The sequence below is a fragment of the Engraulis encrasicolus genome, chromosome 7, assembly GCF_034702125.1.
Source record: "Engraulis encrasicolus isolate BLACKSEA-1 chromosome 7, IST_EnEncr_1.0, whole genome shotgun sequence".
Taxonomy (NCBI): Eukaryota; Metazoa; Chordata; class Actinopteri; order Clupeiformes; family Engraulidae; genus Engraulis; species Engraulis encrasicolus.
This window is the reverse complement of record NC_085863.1, coordinates 42,551,884-42,572,999: the sequence shown is the minus strand read 5'-3', so window position 1 is coordinate 42,572,999 and position 21,116 is coordinate 42,551,884. Positions and strand designations below refer to the sequence as shown.

At 40.7% G+C, this 21,116-nt stretch overlaps 3 protein-coding genes across 3 annotated transcripts; 2 read left to right on the top strand and 1 right to left on the bottom strand.

The window, feature by feature from the left end:
* Window positions 1–201: 201 nt before the first annotated feature.
* On the top strand, window positions 202–3,385 carry LOC134452199 (complement C1q-like protein 4). Its single transcript, XM_063202567.1, has 2 exons — window positions 202–270; window positions 2,388–3,385. The coding sequence occupies exons 1-2, from the start codon at window positions 258–260 to the stop codon at window positions 2,990–2,992; spliced, it is 618 nt and encodes a 205-aa protein (XP_063058637.1). The 5' UTR covers window positions 202–257; the 3' UTR covers window positions 2,993–3,385.
* A 5,940-nt stretch (window positions 3,386–9,325) lies between these two features.
* On the bottom strand, window positions 9,326–11,336 carry LOC134452198 (beta-1,3-galactosyl-O-glycosyl-glycoprotein beta-1,6-N-acetylglucosaminyltransferase 3-like). Its single transcript, XM_063202566.1, has one exon. The coding sequence runs from the start codon at window positions 11,263–11,265 to the stop codon at window positions 9,982–9,984; it is 1,284 nt and encodes a 427-aa protein (XP_063058636.1). The 5' UTR covers window positions 11,266–11,336; the 3' UTR covers window positions 9,326–9,981.
* Window positions 11,337–13,406: 2,070 nt separating this feature from the next.
* Window positions 13,407–15,438, top strand: LOC134452933 (beta-1,3-galactosyl-O-glycosyl-glycoprotein beta-1,6-N-acetylglucosaminyltransferase 3-like). Its single transcript, XM_063203612.1, has one exon. The coding sequence runs from the start codon at window positions 13,554–13,556 to the stop codon at window positions 14,838–14,840; it is 1,287 nt and encodes a 428-aa protein (XP_063059682.1). The 5' UTR covers window positions 13,407–13,553; the 3' UTR covers window positions 14,841–15,438.
* The last annotated feature ends 5,678 nt before the right edge of the window (window positions 15,439–21,116 follow it).

The window sequence follows — 21,116 nt, the reverse complement described above, 5'->3', positions numbered from 1 at the left end:
TCTCTCTCTCTCTCTCTCTCTCTCTCTCTCTCTCTCTCTCTCTCTCTCTCTCTCTCTCTCTATCCTCCTCTTCTGTTTCCTGGCACACGTGTGTGTTTGTTTCTGCTGAACACACATTCTTGAGAAATTCACCCGTAATTCTTAATATCGGCCTACTGTATAAAAAGAGGCTGATCGCAGACTCAGAGTCACAGACACTACTGCTGCACCTACTTCTACATCAGCATTACTGTTGCAGCCACTCCTGCTGGGATCAGATGACTCTTAAAGGTAAGAGCAATGCCATTACACTTTTACCACAAGTGTTCAATCATACAATGAGCACAAACGTGTTTCAGTTGTCATGTTAGATGAGAGCACACACACACAAACATACAGTGTTACTTACTAATACTGTAGCGTACTGCTATGGAGATTGCCCAATGTTTTACTTTTAAGACAAGCTGGGCAACTCAAGGCTACTTTTGCGAGTTGAAATTATAATTATCATTATATAATACATTATCACTATATAAATGTCCAAAAATACCCCTCAATTGAATTCACTGGGTCAGTAATGTATGGAGAATGTGTTCATTTGTCTCTGTATGTAGTTTACTTCAGATGTTATGACCCATTATGCATCCTTTCCCCCCAATCTGCCGTGTTCCAATTTTTACATAGGCGTTCTGTGCACCCAAACTTTGACGGGGTGTCACGGAAATTCCCATTGGATTTGGCCGTGGATAAATTGTGAGGTGTGTCCAGACACCTGTAAGAACACATGGTAAAAAAATCTATTGGTAAGAAATTAGTTCACAGATTTCCTAAAATATCCATATCTTTCCCTAAGGTTCGTGTAGGCCTACTTTTTCGTTCATTCATTATTCTATTTAGGAAGTCGCACTAGAAATAAAAAAGGACTCATTTGTGATGTTTTGCGCTTGAAAATCACAAATTGAATCCTGTGCCGACACACTCACACACGCACACACACTGAATTAGGTCCTGCCCGTCCCTGCATGTTCTTTCATTCGAGATAAAAAAAGCAAATAACGCAAGGTTTAATCCAGGAAAAATATGAGCAAAATAGTTTACCAAAAATCTAAGCAACAAGCCTTAGTATCTGTCATGACCACTGGCTCTTGAGTGGCAATAGGTGCGATCGAGTTGTCATCAACGCATGCATGCGCATTTAGACAGCAATGCACTCTGGATGAAAATGCTGCATGACGGTTAGATTTCCTGTCAAACTTCAAAATTTCGGTGATGTTGCGTTGATGAGGTGACATGTCACATGGTGTCAAACTATCGCGGGATGAATGCGACTGCAGTCAGATCTTGCAACCTCTGCAGTTGCTTATCCCCTTCAACGCTCGTCTGCAGCCCGCCTCCGAGCCCACTCGCCCATGAACTGGTTGGTCGCAATTGGTTGCAAGATCTGACTGCAGTCGCATTCATCCCGCGATAGTTTGACACCATGTGACATGTCACCTCGTCAACGCAACATCACTGAAATTTTGAAGTTTGACAGGAAATCTAACCGTCATGCAGCATTTTCATCCAGAGTGCATTGCTGTCTACATGCGCATGCATGCCTTGATGAGAAATCGAATGCACTTATTGGTGTGCCATCTTGGATGATTGGCATTGGGCACGATCGTGATGAAGCAGTGCTGCTCTTGCAGCGCGCATGCACACTTTGCCAGTGTGATGAATTCTGGTCAGAATGTTCTAACCACAGTGGGCATTTCTCAAAACCTAGTGCACACACTTCCAAGTGTATTCAGCCTAATTAGTCACGCCCAGTGATTGGATACTCTTTATTAGTCACACCCAGTGATTGGATACTCATAGAGTACTCGTAGAGTTCATCAAAGAGTGTCCAATCACTGGGCATGACTAATTAGGTGTCAAACTGGCAAAGAGTCCATGCATGCTGCCTGGCAAAAGCAGCACTGCTTCCTTACAAGCGTACCCATTAGCTCCGCAAATTCAGGGGTAGGACACTGACAAAATGCAAATGTGACCAAACAAATCAGCCAGAAAGAATAGAAAAAGAAATGGGCTGCGGCCACCACCTGCACCACCACCGTATTTTGGGGACTTGTTTTGGTTACTGTATTACCTCTCCATTCTGTGGTCATCATTACCTTTCTATAATCTATTTTTACGCATTGCTTGTTAAATTTGAACAACAGTAGGCAAAATGGACTCCCAATCAGTGTTTCTTCCTAACTGGACAAGCTGGTATCACAGAAGTTTAAGGCTGTTTTTTTTAATATATATCAATATGCTATTCCTATGGCATGGTAGCATTCGAAAATCTGGGCAAAAGCTTGTGGTGTACACTTTAACCTTGTGCCATGATGAATTTAGAACCCATTTTACTGTGTTTTCTTTCACAGTGACTTTGAAGATGAGGGCTTCCATCTCACTGCTGGTGCTGCTGGTGTTGTTCTCAATGTCTGGAGCTGAGACCCCAGTCAAGTCGAATGAAATCGAGAGCGCATGTCATGGCATTGGGACTGCTCTTGCAACTGTGTCTGCTAAGCTGAATGCACTTGAGCAGGAGGTGGCAGCTCTGAGAGAGATCAAAGCAACACCCAAGGTGGCCTTCTCAGCATTTCTACCCATCGCAGGATTCCTGAGGGCTGGTCATAATCACATGAACTTGGTATTCAGTCAAGTCAACACCAATGTTGGAAATGCCTACAGCAGCACAACTGGCTTCTTCACAGCTCCAGTTAGGGGTGTCTACTACTTCAGGTTCACTGTTGTGGATAAACTAAACGGCCACTGGATGGCTGGATGGCTCTTTAAGAATGGGCAGTTTGTCATCAGGCTGTATGAGTGGGACACGGATGGAGAGGTTACTAACGTGTCCAGTGGAGTTGCTCTAGAGCTGGAGGAGGGAGACACAGTTAACATGGTGCTCCCAGCAGGCTTCAGGCTCTGGGATAATAAAGATAACCGCAACACATTCAGTGGCTTCCTGATCTTCCCTCTCTGAACAGAGGCAAATGATCACTTACAATCAGGCACCATTCATTTTGGAAAACTGCCTCTTACAGTCAGTTATCATTACTATGCTAATTATCCTTGATTCAGCTACTTCTTTTTCATCATCATATTCATATCACACTAATCACATTTAAATACCAGTGTGCTTGTTTGTCAAAGGATCGATCTGTTTGTGATCTGATGGATGATAATTATCGATTCTTGATCATGGTCAAATAAATCTCTCCAGATCGTTGGGGTTATCTTTGCACATCACCACTAAACTCTCTGTAATCAGTGTAATCATATCTTCTTGCTATCCATGATCACATTCTCGGAGTAGCATGATAAAATTGTAGAAAATAATCGTATTTCTTGACATGAATGGAAATCAAATAAACAATGCTGCAATTAATGTTGACATGGTTTCTTATGTGTGTACTTGTGTATTCTTTTCCATAAGAAAATGTTAGGGGGAAAATAAATTGGCATGCCCGCCTATTCATGTAGGCCAGGCGTCACCAACGTGGTGCCCGCGGGCTCCAGGTAGCCCTCCAGGAGCTTCTGATGTGCCCACCAAGGATGTTTGTAAAACAGTGCCGGCTACAAGATTTCAGTCACAGTTAATGTTTCTCTTGATTTAAATACGAGATTATTTCTTTATAACCTAGCAGCAAATGATCACTCAATCATAGTGTGGTTTGGGAATGATGTCAAGACATCAGTAGAGGATTTTGATCAAACAAGTAGCCCTTGGTAGCCCTGAAGTAGCCCTCAGTAGCCCTCAGACCCAGAAAGGTTGGGGACCCCTGATGTAGGCCATTGAAAAGACTGAAGAACTAGAAGACAATAGGCCTACTGGATGATGCAGAGCACAACTGCAAACACAGCGCAGGCCTAACTGTAATTACAACCCGCCCTGCACGACTATTTCTGATGGTCTGCAAGTGGAGGTAGTAGGCCTCCACAGTCTTTTGCAAAAGGAGACTATATTGTGCCATTTAGATGAGCCATTTTTGACAGACTGCCAAATAATGGCTGTGAGAATTGGGCACCTTGTGTTCTACCTTTATGATCCATTTATTCATGTGGGAATAGTGTCAATTTTCAAACAATCGTTGAGTCTTCTTTCTTTTGCATATTTATCGTGGCTCACCGCAACATTGAAGTGCATCCAGTAGCAATACATCCCAAGTCAGGATCATTCACAGTAGCCAGAAATGTTCAATACATGGTCATAGTCAAAGAATGAGGAAGACTAACAAGCCGTATCATAAGCTTGTTTTATGGGCAACCGTCTATAGGTGTCACAGTTGAGCCACCGGGGTGAAAACACTCACTTTGATACGTCCCCAGTCTGTTTACCACTGTCTTTGTGTTACCACTGCTCTCTTGAAGACAATAAACTGCCATTATAATTACTATTGTTATTTTTAATACAGTCCGGTAGGCATGATGCAGTGTAAACGTCAGTAGGCCTATTGGAGGGTTTCCCCCTTCAATCAGTCAGTCAGTCCCATTGGTCCTACTCAGTGAAAGTAGGCTACATGTACTGTCAATGGTCCTACTCTAAAATTAATTTTAATATATTTAGGTAACTTAACTACAGAAAAAATGTATGATTCAGAAATATTCAGAAGTATTCTTCAGCAATATATGTCTTAGCATTTTACGTGGAAATTAAGTATATCTCCCAGATGCATCTCTATGTACATGTATTTTGACATTCAGCGGCAGATGGCGATGTTCACCACGGCACCATTTTTTATTTCGGAGCAATGATTGCCAGGGGCATTCTATTGTATGACACCTCTAGATATGGACCCTCTATGGCATAGTGGTCAAAGCTTTAGGCCTACATGTTTCCTTCCGTCTGTATACCTTCAAGGTTCCCCCACATTGGTGTGACCCTCAGTGCCACCCAGTGGACAATTACAGCATGACAAGAAACAAAAGGAAAACCGGCTCTTACTGTTATTATTACTATGGTAACTATCCTTGATTGATCTACTCCTTTTTCTTTTTTTAAAAAGCATTTTTTGGGGCTTTTTGACCTTTATTGTTACAGGACAATGTGGGAGTAGACAGGAAATGATTGGGAGAGAGAGATGGGGACGGGACGGGAAATTACCCCGCCCGGACTCGAACCGGGGTCCCCGTGGGCAATGTAAGCCCATATGTGGGGGGCTTACGAGCTGCGCCACAGCGCCCCCTAGATCTACTTCTTTTTCACCATCATATCACACCAATCACATTTAAATCCCTTATCTATACAGTGAGAAATGTGGCATGTGAGTACCATACTATGCCCCTTGACTGTCGTGAGAAATGTAGAGGGTTGTTCAGAGCCGGTTCAGACTTCTCTGGGTCCCTAGGCAAAAATATGCCAAGGGGCCCCCCTAACTAAAATCAAGTCGTCCAGTGCACACAGCCCTTCCTCTCTCTCTCTCCCTCCTCTCCTCCGTGGTTGGTTGGCTGGTTAGCTCACTCCTGAAACTTTGCGGCCTGCCAAAGAGGGTGGAGGTGCATGTGCTCTCTGGGCACATTTCTAGTTTTCTATGTATTTTCGTCATCCAAAGTCTCACTAGTAAGGCTGTAATGAGACACTCAACTCACTATTCTGTTCATATGACCTTTGACCTACCGGTCGTACAACGCTTGATTTTTTAAATCAAATTTGATTTCACAATTTATTTATTTATTTATTATTTTTTTAAATCACAAAAAACTATAAATGGTAGCTTATAGGTAGAGCAGGTTACCAGTCGCTACTAAGTATTTAAAAAATGTTTCAAAATAATAATCAGGAGGATTTGAAACACCATCACATCATATCATGTGGTTGCTTTCTGCACCGAAGGGTAACAGAAGTTTAACAAGGCATATCATGATACTGCCTTCTTGTATTGCGATACAATATCGTGACTATGTGTATCACAAATTCTCGGTACAATATCTTTACAGCCTTACTCACTAAAATTGTAAAACTAGAATTTTAATACAATTTTAATAATAATAATTTAAACCCTGTTTTAGGCATTTGCCGATACAAGCATTTTACAAATATTTTCTTGATCTGATACTGTATTGAAACACTTGCTCTAACCAGCCAGTTACTTGGAGAAGTCACTTGTGTTGGAAAGAATCTGAAGGGTTTTTCACTTCTACTTTTACTTTTGATACCATTGTTCCACCTATAACCAGATATGTTAGAACAAGTGACTCATTATCAGGTCAGGAAAATCTTGCTTGTATTGGCAATTGCCTAGAACTAGGTTTAAACCAGTGCCATGCACAGACATTTTGGTGGGGCACGTGCTGAGGGGGAGGGGGGTGTTTGGGGCATGTGGAACTTCCGACTGCTTTACTAGGCTAGAGTCTATATATTAAGGTGAGACACAGCAGGTGAAATATCATTTTTTTTATGCCCTGGTCAAATTTAAGATTTTGTGCTAACTTGCATCTTTAACTTGTTATCTTTCATACTACCATAAAGAAAACGTTAAAATTACACAGTTAAGTGTCTGTTTCAGCACATTTTGTTCAACCGTGGCATCCATTTTCGCCTAAATTTACCAAGAATTCTGCCTTTGACCGCGTTCCGCGTCTCGTCTTTTTACACGACATCTGTCATGTCTGGTATGGTTTTAAAGATCAAACAGACAAAAAAATTAAACTTGTTGAAACGTGGGACCATCAAGTTGTGCCATGCTGACGTCAGGTGGATAGACAACTAAATTGATATTTTTTGTTAAGCACATACAGTAGCCCATATATAGCCTACTATGATATAGGCCTATATTTGTGAGATGGGATGAGAATTTACCTCTCAGAACACAGGCAAAGCTTGCTATTCTTGGTAGTACTGCCCTCTTCTGCAAAGGAGACTTAAGAACATCTTACATAATACACATGTAATAAAACATTGTAAATGAAAAACATAACTTTTAATGTAGTATTAAAAAACATATAATATAAATACAATGCATATTTCATTAATATGGCACTTTCAGGCAATGGCATTGCAACTTAAACAGGTCCATTAGAACAGTGTTTCCCAACCAGGGGTACGTGTACCACTAGGGGTACGCGAGCACACTGCAGGGGGTACTTGGAAAAATGAAATTTTAACAAATATATGGAGCTTAGTTACATTGGGATGGACAAAGCTATATATATAACTTGACTTAGGGGGTACTCATGGCACAACGAAAAGGCTTGGGGGTACACAAGACAAAAAAGGTTGGGAAACACTGCATTAGAAGACCTGAACGATTTTTGGTATTTGAATAAATTTGCATAAATATATGCATAATATATAAATAATTTATTATTATTTGAATGAAACCTATTGGACGTTGTATAGGTTACAAGCACAATAGCTCTCATTCCATGCTGTCTTGTATTGCACAGTAGTGGCTGTGCTGTTGCTGTCTACTACCACGAGAAATGTCATCAAAGAGTTCATGTGCAAAATCCAGGAATCTCTCGAGAGGGATTTTTAAAACTCATCTCCAAAGGCATTTAAATTCTACTATCAAGCATGGCAATTCAAGCCATATCAACAGGTGAACTGGTGAACTGATTGTCAAAGATTAATCATTGTTTAAAAAAGTTTAAACATTTAGAAATACAGCCCATTTATGTAGATTATTGACAAATGCAGGTTTTGTATCTGAATTCTTCAATTCCAATTCCTTTGTTCAATGTTCAGAAATTGACAATACAGCCTGATCTCCAAAAATTCCGTGCTCCTGGACACGGATGTTAAGGACACGAAATCCGTGTTCAGGAGCACGGATTTTGCCAAAATTCCGTGCTCCTGGACACGGAATTGTTTTCCGTGCTTCTGGACACGGAATTGTTTTCCGTGATGGGCACACGGAAGTGCTTTCTATAGGCTATTACCACAGCACTGTGTTAACTCTATCATTAGAAAATACATACCAAATGCTAATCCTAAACAAAATAATGCTATAGCAATTTAAGTTGTGCCCTGACCAAAATATTCCCTAACCTTAACCTGTCATTACAGACATATTTTTGAGAAATGGCTATCAAAGTCATATAATGAATGCAAGAACACTAGCTGTGCCCAGACCAAAATAATTTCTAACCTTAACTCGTCAGTAAGAAATGTTTCTTTTTTAGACAAAATATTTGAAATTTAAAAAATCCTGAGAAAACACAAGACTGTGGAAACAGAGCTGTGGGAGTATAGAGAGCAATTCTGTGTGTCCATCACGGAAAATAATTCCGTGTCCAGGAGCACAGAATTTTGGCAAAATCCGTGCTCCTGGACACGGATTTTGTGTCCTTAACATCCGTGTCCAGGAGCACAGATTTTTTGGAGATCATGTTGGACAATACGTAGGCCTATGTACAGCTTGATCCTTCTGGAGCTCATACAGCAGCGGCTACACTGTGGTATAATCAGACAAAACTTCCTGCTCCACTCAACTCCGTCCTGTGTAGGTGACAGCCAGGGCCATAACGAGACATTTTCAAAACTCTTAAGTTTGTTGTCATTAATCACTGCCTTTAGGATAAATGGGGGTGGCGTATCTATGATTAAAATCGATATATGATCAACAATGATAAATTCCATTTTACATTACTGAAAAAAATATGGAGGACATGACCTCTGTGTCCTCAATGGTAATTACGGCCATGGTGACAGCCAGTCTGACATTTGCTGTGGGACTATGGAATGTTTGGCTGTTTGGAAATTTGCATAATACAGTTATGCAGGGTAATAGTGTAAACCCCTGATTATTAAAGAATGTAGCTGGGGCTGCTTGGTATAGTTATGCATATTTGTGGTAAGTTACACACAGCGGTGTAGTCTACTTTTTTGAAGTGGGTATACTGTCTATTTGAGTATTTTTTGAAGTGGGTATACTGTATATATTCATGCTATTCTAAACAATGGATCAATCAATTTTAAGTGGGTATACTGAAGCCCCTAAAATTTAGAAGTGGGTATACTCCGTATACCTGCGTGCTACGTAGACTACACCACTGGTTACACAGACAAGATCAGATTAAAAAAACTTTGCATTGAGGATGGTCTGACTGGGACCGAAACATTTGCACTGTTCACTTGGTAGCACTTTTATTTATTTTCTAAACATGCAATAAAAGTACACTATAATTGCATCGGCATCCAAGGTGTGCGAGTTCCCCTTACTTGCTCCTATAAGGCACACTGAGGTCATAATTACAGCATTCTGGTTGTACGTAGGCCTACCTGAGGCTGCAAAGCAGTCTGACAGCCATCTTCTTTTGTTTGTTTCTGTGCTCGCAGTTACAGTTTCCTGAATCTGTCATGAAACCCGCATGAGGCATGAGGCATGACACGTTCAAATACACACTCTGCCAGTTGTAAATGTTGGCACAGTTGGCAAACATGCATCATAAAAGACATTATAAATTCACAATCAGTGCAAATGACAGTAGCAGCTTGGGTCCATATCTATTACATAATAAGATAGTGTGTGTTCATTTTAGAAGTGTAAAATAAACCTTTTACCTGTCTTACCTGAATGTGAGTCAGCACATAGAAAGCTTGTAAAACTCTCCTTCTAACTTCACTTGCAAACCTAAAACTAAAATGATATTTTTTCTGTAGTTTGTATTCTTCCTTCCCTGACTATTACCTGTGTTATATGTCTCTTGAAATGACCATGTGGGAATTGTGTGTATTTATGTAAGCTACTTGACACCTTAATTCCCCCCGGGATCAATAAAGTTACTACTGTACTAAAACAAAGATATCTCACAACTTTGAATGAGTTACACCCCACCCAAGACTAAAAGATAACAAAATTGCAAATCTCAAAGTAAAATGTCCACCTACTTACACTGTGATTTCATTTTGAAGATCTTTCACTTCTAAACATTAGTGGAAGTAGATTTCACTGACCCCATATGAGGCGAGTTGTGCATTGTCAATATCCTGAAAATGTTCATATTCATGTTCATGTGCTGCTGTGTTGTTTAGTAGCAAACCTGAGTGTCTGTCCAATCAATCGCCTTTTTACGCAAATATTTCTCCAGGCATGTAAGTGCGACCCCATCCACTTCTGGGTCAAATTTGTTGGCAAGCAAATGATGTTGTTGTAGCATCCATGTGAGATCCCCAAGTCCGTAAACACACACTGAATGTCTGTGTCCACCGTGACAAGGGGGATAAGGGGCTCCCTTCCATATGTCGCCTTCAAGATATGACCACTTCACTAGACGGGCAATGGAGATCATGTCAGATGTGTGATATTTGTTGTTGGGAGGGATGGATCCTGGCATGGTGGGCATGCGCTGGAGAGTTGCCCACAGGTGTTCATCCGGACTGTATGTGTCCTTCTCCCACTCCAGCAAAGCCTTAGCCTCTGGGTTTTTATACAGCTGCTCCACAAACTCTCTCCTCAACACAAAGTACGCATTCCCAGAAAACATGGGTGTGCTGATGGGTGCAGGGTTTTTTGTGATATTAGTCTCAACAACGGAAGACCCCGTCACTACATGATGGCGCTCCCACCGAACCTTTTTATGTCCAGGAGTCTCCTCGGACTCCAAGCTGTTTTTGCCATTGAGCAGTTTCAGTGCTTGCACTATCTCCGCGTTGGTTTTGATGGGAAAGTCAGCTCCACAGGTGTTGAGAATGTATCGCCACTTCACAGGTGAATCGAGCAGCTCTCCCATGCAGTTCAGGTCAGCCTGGACTCGTGACCAGGAGGCATAAACTATCGTCTCCTGCTTAGCTGCCAAAAACACATTAGGGAAACAGGAAGCTATAGCCTCCACAGCCTTTTGGAACGGCTCCGGTGCCTTCTTGTCCACATGCACACAGTAAACATTCTGTGGTGCGTAAAGAGCTCTGAGGAGCCGCTCGAACATCTCAATCTTCTCATGGATCACCATGGAGTAGGCGATGGGGAAGTCCCTCTCCTCTTCGCTCAGAGTTGCAGTAACGTATCCTCTATCTGATATAAAAGCACTGCAATCGTTTGCTTGCTTGAGGTAGAAAGACTCAGACAACACATCAGTTTTTTTCTTCTTTGTTAGAAGCCTCCTTAGGTCCTCATGAGAAGCCAGTCCAACATCCCCCTTTATGACTGCCAGACATGCCTGATCTTCCCTCAGCTCCTGAACCGGTGGCTTCTGGGAACACATCACTTTAGTCCGTTGGAATTTGGAGAACTTCAATATGCCTATACTCAGGCACATGAACAGTAGTATGGTAACCACAGATTTTGTCGTATTTTGCCTAAAGTGGAGAGCCATGGTGCCTGCAAGTATGTGCCATTGAAAATAAAAAAACCCTCCTTTAATTAGACATTCTGAAGGGACATGCTCCTCTGTACTGCTGCCACCTGCCCGGCCTTGAATGGAGTGGTAGAGGAAGAGTAGGAGGGGGAGGAGGAGGAGAAGGATGTGTGGAAAGTTATTTTTGAAAAAAGGACTTTAAAATGGACTTTAACCTCAGAGAAACAAGAAATGTGTTATCGGCACTCCCTGAGGCAAACAGTTCACCTTTGCTTGCATGGATAAAGCAAAGTAAACAGAGTTAAGAGGGTACCTGGACAGGCTATATACACACCTGATCCCGGTCATCAAACAAAAAACACATTAATTGTAATAATTATTTAGAATGATATAATATGCGCTGAGCAGGGGGTGTGATGTAGAACAGTGGTTCCCAAACTTTTTTTCCTCAGGACCCATTTTGTAAAAGTCACAAATCTTTGTAACCCAAGTCAATAAATATTTGTAGTGATTTACAAAATGATTGTGTATTAGATGACCATTTTTGAACATTGAGGAGGATATTTAGGCTATTGTTAATGGAGCACTCATCTGAGCAGTTCGTATTACTAAGGTTTTAAGCACAGATAAAAAAATAATTGAATCAGCATTAATCCATAAGAAGTGACTCAGAAAAACAACTTTCCGGGAACCACATGTGGGTACTGACCCAGTCTTTGGAAAACAATGATGTAGACTGATGTGCGTCAGTTCAACAGGATTGAAAGGGCTAAACATCAAGAAAAGAGGAGTGTTGATTTAATGTGTCATCACAATTAGTGACTGAGTGTGGGAGTAAATTAAAGAAACATTAACTTGGTTAACTGGCAGTTGGAGAATACTTACGTGGCCATTAATATAGAGTTAGAGAGGAGGAGAAAAAGACCGCCCACTGAAATTTCCAACCGATAAGGTTTAAAAATGATAAGGGTTTTTTCCAGAAGAAGACCCTGCTTGGTTTCCCAACCATACTGGAGCGCATTTCTGGAAAGCGTAGTTGTTAGCAGTTAGCAACTTCAGTAGTTGCCAATGGGAAATTGCATTGCAACCAACAAAGTAGCTAACATAGTTAGCAACTACGCTTTCCAGAAATGCACCCAAGGTTGAGTTTTTCAGTGTGCCAAGTAGAAAAAGTAACAACTAAATAATCATTTCAAGACTTAAAACGTTAAGATGGAAATGAAATTGAGATAAGTGGTTAGTTTTTTTCTGTCTTTCTGTTTCTTTAATGTCATTTTGTATCTGTGTTTGTTGTTGATGTTTTCTACCCCAAAAAAAGTATTTTCCTTCTACCGTATGTTGCTAAGCATATTGCTGTAAAAGCTGGAAAATGTAATAAATGAAACAAAACAAAATAAGGTTAGATTTGGTTTCTTTACTGATATGTGATATGAAATAAAGAAATAGTTTTCTAAAATAACTCTATTTTTTTGGCTTTTTAAGACCAACATCCAATTCCAAACTTCATATACCTTTCACAATTCAATACAATAACAAATGATGAATAACAAATCATGATCAAAAGACAAATGTCAGCACTTTGTTTAATTTTACATTGTGACAAACATAATTGCACTGATGATTTAAAAATGAAATGTCAAACAGAGTAAAAGAATCTTAAGCAGATCGAACTCATACTCTATAGCACAAGCAACTGAACCAATGAACATGGATAAGGGCATTGGGTAGGCCTAGAATAGCCTAGATGCCTAGAGGCCTAGAGGTGTAGCCACTCAGGACCCCTCCGCAACCCCCTTTCGGTTCCTGAGTCCTGACCCAAGATTCAAGCGTTTATTGTCATTGTCAAAAAGGCAACGAAATTGTGTTTGGGGTACAATACTTAGTAGCAGCAGGTTTTCAAGTAAAGTGCAATAAGAGTAAAAATGACACCAGTGCTTGACCCCCCCAGCACCCCCAGATCCCCCCCCCCCCCCCCCCCCCAGCGTACCCCCACCAGATGAAACACTAATTTCATTGAGTAGGCCTAGAATAGTCTCTGTTGTGTAGACTGCACCTTCCTCAGCTAGAAAGCTGTGGCATGTCACCTCACTGGTTCTAAAACCCCATACGTAACTATCTTGTCAGACAAGTTGCAAAAAGAGCACAGATTTAAAACAACTGCCACCGCCTCCTCCATCACCATTATAAGCAAAGACATGCGGACGACAATACTCAGCACAACAACGCATCCAACACATACTGCTGTATTTCCTTCCAAAGCTGGCTTTGAAGGACACTATTTTCAATGTCAAATATTTTGAGGCACCATGGCTCTGCACTTGAGGGAAAGTCAAATGAAAATCGTGTACAGTCTAATTATAGTAATGTCTCTGAGCTTGGGCTTATTGAAGATCTCCAAATTTCGAAGGACAGAAGAAGTGTGTTCACAGAAGCCACCGGTACAGGATCTGGGGGAAACACAGGCATGTCTGGCAGTCATCAAGGGAGACGTGGGACTGGCTTCTCGTGAGGACCTAAAATCTGTTCTAACAAAAAAGAAAAGCCGTTTTGAGGGTGTTTTGTCTGAGTCTTTCTACCTCAATCAGACAAAAAACTGCAGTGCTTTTATATCAGATAGAAGATACGTTACTGCAACTCTGAGCGAAGAGGAGAGGGACTTCCCCATCGCCTACTCCATGGTGATCCATGAGAAGATCGAGATGTTCGAGCGGCTCCTCAGAGCTCTTTACGCACCACAGAATGTTTACTGTGTGCATGTGGACAAGAAGGCACCGGAGCCTTTCAAAAAGGCAGTGGAGGCTATAGCTTCCTGTTTCCCTAATGTGTTTTTGGCAGCTAAGCAGGAGACGATAGTTTATGCCTCCTGGTCACGAGTCCAGGCTGACCTGAACTGCATGGGAGAGCTGCTCGATTCACCTGTGAAGTGGCGGTACATTCTCAACACCTGTGGAGCTGACTTTCCCATCAAAACCAACGCGGAGATAGTGCAAGCACTGAAACTGCTCAACGGCAAAAACAGCTTGGAGTCCGAGGAGACTCCTAAACATAAAAAGGTTCGGTGGGAGCGCCATTATGAGGTCAAAGGGTCGGGTATCATTCAGACAAACGAGAGAAAAACTCGTCCACCCATCAGCACACCCATGTTTTCTGGGAATGCGTACTTTGTGTTGAGGAGAGAGTTTGTGGAGCAGCTGTATAAAAACCCAGAGGCTAAGGCTTTGCTGGAGTGGGAGAAGGACACATACAGTCCGGATGAACACCTGTGGGCAACTCTCCAGCGCATGCCCACCATGCCAGGATCCAACCCTCCCAACCACAAATATCACACATCTGACATGATCTCCATTGCCCGTCTAGTGAAGTGGTCATATCTTGAAGGCGATATAAGAAAGGGAGCCCCTTATCCCCCTTGTCAAGGTAGACACAGACATTCAGTGTGTGTTTACGGACTTGGGGATCTCACATGGATGGTACAACAGCGGCACTTTCTTGCCAACAAATTTGACGCAGAAGTGGACGATGTCGCACTTACATGCTTGGAGCATTATTTGCGTAATAAGACTATTGGTTGGACATCTGATCAGGCTTGCTAAGAAAAAGTATTAGCCTAGTTAGGATATTTATGGCATCAATGCACAACTCACTAGCACTGTATAACAATGATTACTTTTGTTGAGTTCAACACAGTACATTCAGTGTAGGCCTATAGTTTAGTCATCTCGATTTATTTATGCAGTTATGGAGTTTTAAGCTACAAATGAAAGCGTTCTCTGTGTTGACTCAGTCTCTATGGAAACATTCAAGACAAAGTGTCAAAACTGTCTCAGTCATTTTGTTATATGAAGACTACATTCAGTGTGACAACCATGCTGTGTCAGACATTTCTCTGCACATTTGTAGTTCTATTGTAGGCTACATACCACATTACTGTACACATTTACCAATTTACAACTGATAAAATAATTTTCTTCCTCCTCTCATCTTCTCATCATGCCTAGTCTTTTCCTCGTAAAGAGTGGTGTTGCGAAATTGGGAATTTCAGCAGCTAGGTCAGGACACCAGCAAAACAACAGACACAGGTACAGTGACTACTGCACCCCAAGGAAGGCAGACATTTATTCTAAGTAAACTTTCCTTAACATCTTCCCTTTTTAAAGTAATGGGCAATTCCAGCGTTATGGATGTGACATTTGGACTCAAAATGGCAACTTATGACTGAACTAGTTTTTATTCTTTCCCAGTAGGCCTATCACAGGAAGTGTTGTATGTTTTAAAGACCTCCCATGTCGGGGAAGTGATGGGGAAAAAATAATTGTTTCCCCAGTGATGGGGGAAAAATAATACCCTGTTTCTCAGGTGATAACAGTTTCACAGATTTTGATGAAAAAGTGTTAACATAATATCCAAATGTAGATATTCATTTGATAAAAGAGTCTTAGTTGAACATGAAAATACCATTGTTTTAAATATTGTGTATTTCATGCAGACTCAGGGGATGAAAAGTCAGTGTTATGGATGTGACAGAATTTCGTTATGGATGTGACGTGTCTGAAATCCACATTTTTTTATGCTCAATAAATCCATGATAACCCTTTGATTATATTTAACAACTCTGTATCCAAGTTAGAACTATCTCTTAAGTTCCTAAATAAGAATTAAGATGGGTGGTGTTTTTCTTTTTTATGGATTTTACCATAGCCTAAATATCAGTACAGAGTTGGGCAAAATCACCCAAAATGACCCTTTTTTGACCATTTAAAATAAAATATTGAGTATGGAGGGACCCGCATATGACATACCGGTTCAACTTAAGTACCTCTGTAATATAGACGCCTTGGTGTCATGTTAGATATTATTTTTTCAATTCAAAGACAATTTCTTGTTTCATGGTCTGGTTGACATTTCCATGGAATTGCCCTAATGTGAACACGTGTGTGAAACTCTTCACAGTCACACACAAGTGCCCAAGTCACATTCTTCACTCTGACGTAATCCCTTGCTATTCAACCACACAAAGGAGTATGTGATCCAAGTTGCCGTTGTCTGCCATAGAGCAAGAAAAATGGCAATGCCACCACATCAGGACTGCCTAATCTGTCAAATCTTGAACAAACAAAGACAGTGTCTGTTGTTGCTATTTGTTCAAGTTACGGTAGCTACTGTAGGCTACGGTATGTAACGTGCTGCAGCCTGCTGTAGCAGCCTGTGTGCTCTTTCACCCGCAGGGTTTGTCAAAACCCTTTGTCAGTGCCTCTTTCAAACTGACAACTGAATGCCACAAAATTGTTTCGTTATGTCAAGTCATTGACAAAATGGAAGTCATATTTTTTGGGGGGAGGGAGCTTAACACATAGCCTACAGTGAGGTTGGTGCTGAGTGACCTTAACAAATTATACTTTCAGTCAGACCAGCATTTAGCACAACACACTGCCTTACAACGTGAGTCAGACTTTTGAAACAGTATTGTTTGTTTTTCAAAGTACTTTCAAGTAATTCATGAACAAAATGTGGTGAGGCTGTCTTTTAGCATCTATTTATGTAGTTCAGCTTTGGAACCAACTCCCTGATGAGAAAAAGCTCACTCACAGAATTCAGTGATGTGACACACTCAACCTTTCCTATCTATCCCTCTCTATCCCCATTATTTTAACTATTTGTTTATTCAGCCTCTGAGGAAATACCTTCATTCTCTTTTTAAACAATGGTCAAAAAAACAACAGAACAGCACTGATAAAGGTAAAAAATTAAGAGCACTGATGAATGTAAATATGTATAGATATCTTAAAGGTTGTGTTGAACAACCTCGTTGTTGTGTTGCAAACAACCAGTTGAGAGGGTAGAGTGCTTTAAATACCTTGGTGTTCACATCACAAATGACTTAACATGGACAAACAACACACACAACATCATTAAGAAATCCAGGCAGAGACTGTACTTTCTGCGCCTATTGAAAAAGTTCAAAGTTTCCACACCCATCCTAAAAGCCTTCTACTCCTCAGCAGTGGAGAGCATCTTAACAGGGTCCATCATCACCTGGTACGGAAACGCCACAGTGCGTGAACAGAAAGAACTACAAAGGATAGTGCGCTCTGCTGAGCGCTGTATTCGTCAACCTCTCCCTACCGTGAAAGACTTATACACAAAGAGAGTGCTATCTAGGGCCCGTAACATTCTCAAAGACCAGTCACACCCAGGATATGGACTATTTAAAAAACTGAGATCTGGAAGGCGACTGTGCTGTCACAGAGCTAGAACTGAGAGACTGAGAAAGAGCTTTTTTCCTCATGCCATTTGCTTACTGAATTCCTCCTAATTACTTTGATTGAACACACACACACACACACACACACACACACACACACACACACACACACACACACACACACACACACACACACACACACACACACACACACACACACACACCTTTTTACTTTTTATTTTTATTTTATTTCTTCTTCACCCTTCTTCTGCACACTTGTTTTGCAACGGCCACGCATTTCATTACAAGTGACACGAACGTGTCTCTATGTACATGACAAATAAATATCCTTGTATCCTTGTATCCTTGTATCCTTGAACAGATGTCAGTCCAGTCCTTAATGGACTAAACTATTTTGTATTACTGGCATAATCTTTTTAATGTTTCATGATCATTAAATAGTTTTAAAAATGTTGCCCTCTATGTGATTCAAGTGTGTGACGTGCATGGTTGTATGAAATGCCCCGTAAATTTAAAAAGCTGTTCTTGGCTTGACTTGGCTGAGGAAGTGGCATAGCCAGTTTAGTATCATTCTACGGCCAGGTGAGCTTCTCATTACTCATTACAATAATAACATGCCATTGGCAGACTGTGAACCGCAACTTTGAATAATGCTGACTATATATTTAGAATGAATTAAACTGAATGTGTATGAAGCTGAATATATCTAGACACAACAAATACTATTGACAATTCATAACAGCATGACTTTGGCATTTCGACTGTCATACAGCAATAGGCAAACAGACAAAAAAAATGTGATCAAACACCCTAGCACTAAAAACAAAGTTAACATTGGCATCACTACAGATAAGAAGCTACTATTTGTGTCAGATATTACTATGCTTATACAATTTCACTTCCTCCTTTGAGATTAACTTTCGGCCTGCTCAATATGTTATAAAATGCCCTCAGATGGCTGGTGTACCATAGAGTGGTGTACTGTATGATTTTAACACAGCCATATAAGAACAACACTAAAAATAGTGTAAACACTTAAACACTAGCTGTAAAACACCAGCACTACACCAATTTCACCCATTGGTAGAGATGCAACTGTCCGGCATAAGCAAAGTCCACTGGGAACACTGATGGCAGGCTGGGCCGAAATGTTTGTATTCCAACTCTGATTGTTCTTTTCTTTTTTGGCTTTTCTCAGCTTCTGTATGTGACTCCTTCTCTTGTTTGCTTGTATCGTTTTTGGAATTACACACCAAGCAACATGCTGAAATAAGACAAAGGTGCAACACCTTCCCCTGATGTACCCAAAGAAAAGGCCTTGCCATAGGCCTTTTTCAATCAGATTCTGTAGCGAATTAAAATGTATATCGCATTACTTTGAAGCGATACAGGATGGGTTCGGTTGGTTTTCCATCAAACAGGACGATTCTAGCGAATTAAAATGACGTCACAATAAACGTGCTGATGCGCATTATTCTGGCTCGACAGATGATTTTCCATTACAAAAGTGGCGAATTGTAGCGAATTAGAATGAGAAATGAATTCTGAATTAGAAACGCGCGCAGCTCACGCTGTTGTCAGCCTCCCGAAAAAGTAAGGCAGTTGGGTACATTTAGCCTAGACTTGGTCTGTCACTCTATCTACCGGTATTCGTTTTATTTATTTACCTATTCAGAGATGGATCGTATCGTAAACGTGTTGCTTTTATGTCAGCTTGTGGGCTTAACAGCAGTCATTTTAAGGAGAAGGAGGGCGAGGCGACAACTCAGGATGATCATTCAAGACCACCTTATCTTGGCTGTAAATAATCAGAGGGCATCACCAGAACCATGGCAGCGGATACGGTCCAGCCTATGGTGGGAAGTAGATGTACTTACACATTTTACGGACCACGTATGGTTCACTTCTTTCCGCATGTCAAGAAAGACAGATGTCAGAAATGGGCGGCTCACAACAACATTCGAATGCTCGCGCTGTGTTTTACCAGTACCATCTGCGCCTGCGTGGACATTCTGTATCGCATTAACCTTTTCCATAACATCTGATGCGATACAACTTAACCCTGAACCACCTATTTCCAGCAAATTATTTTAGTGCGACAAAACAGGCTCTGAATCGATTTAACCGATTTTCCATCACATGTATCGCATCACCTTCTTGATGCACATCACATCTAAGCTAATTATTTCGTTGATGGAAAAAGGACTAGTCTAGAGGGAATATGTGAATTTTCATTAGAATTGTGGAGTTCTTGACAAGTTTCTGATTTTTTGGCAGGGTGCTACAGTAGATGTGGGTCAAAGGTTTCCAAAAATCAATGGATACAAGCTGGCGGCGCCCCCTTTAAGACAGTATCTATGGTCCCTGACAAAATGGCCCCTGACGAAAAAAAAGTCTGTATCCCACTCTATTTCAGTCTTTTTTGTATTTTTGTAGTGAGGCTTTTCCCATTTTGCTTAATAGAATGGTTGTTATGTAAGTATCATATTAATGTTTGAAGGCAATTTCTTGTCAAATGTCTGGTCATGGTTTTGTTGGAAAAATGTTCCATATTAGCAAAAGTAAGCTGCGTTGAGGAGCCAAGTAAATTTTTGGGTACTTATCAGGATTTCCAGATCCTGGCCCCACACTATCTGCCAAAAGAAGCTCCAGGGTATGATTTCACTGTTGTGTGTACTGTGCACATCACAGTAAAATACTGTAAATCATTGGCAATCACTTCCTGTGAGATTTTACAGTTAATTACTGTGACACCGGGGTAGTTTTTAACAGTGTAATGTGACTATGATGGTATGGTGTTATCGTTTATAGATTTAATGAATATTGTTGCCATAAACAGAGGAGCCTTCGATGGCCTGCCAGGAGTACAACTGCTATTAACTTTATGACTAATTATATTGGTTTTAGGCCAGCCCAGCCCTGTTTGCAAAGTGGCTGCTTGCCAAACTCTTTGTGTTGAAATGAACTGCTGTTTTTTGTCTCTGTTTGCTTGATTGCCAACTGTCAAGTGCGCCAATTTTACCTATTTGATTTACAATCAATAATTGAAGGTTACTTTTTGCCGACTTACAGTATATAAACATTTGTTGTGTAATATTTTGCCTTCTTTATGCTAGACAGCACTGTTAATAAATCAAGCTCTATGATTGGAGCGGTAACTTTCCAATGTTTTAAATACATAGCCTGTGTAAATGTGATCATGTGTAACTTTGTTTCAATGTTCCCACCATGGTGTTTCGATACAGCGGATACTCTGAAATGCCTACAGGATGTCCCACCTGATCAACTTTAAACCACTGAATGTGCAAATTGAGAAAAAGTTAAGTTTATAGAACCAAAGAAAAACAATATTAATGAAATAGAAGTTGATATGTTTCATTACAAAATTTATTTACATATAGTTTCCAGAACAAAGCACAATAATGGTTCTAAACTAAACTAAGTAATTCCTAAACACAGGTTAGAGGATTTCAGCGTTGTGCTTTTTATTTGTGTTATAGTTTGGATAATAAAAGTGAAATATACAATGAAACATATGTTGCTAAGGTGGGATTTGACAGATACATTGGTTAATCTATCTGGACAGTACTCTAGAAGTAAATTAAAGACAAATTTCACATTACTCTATAGATCAATGATTGTGTAT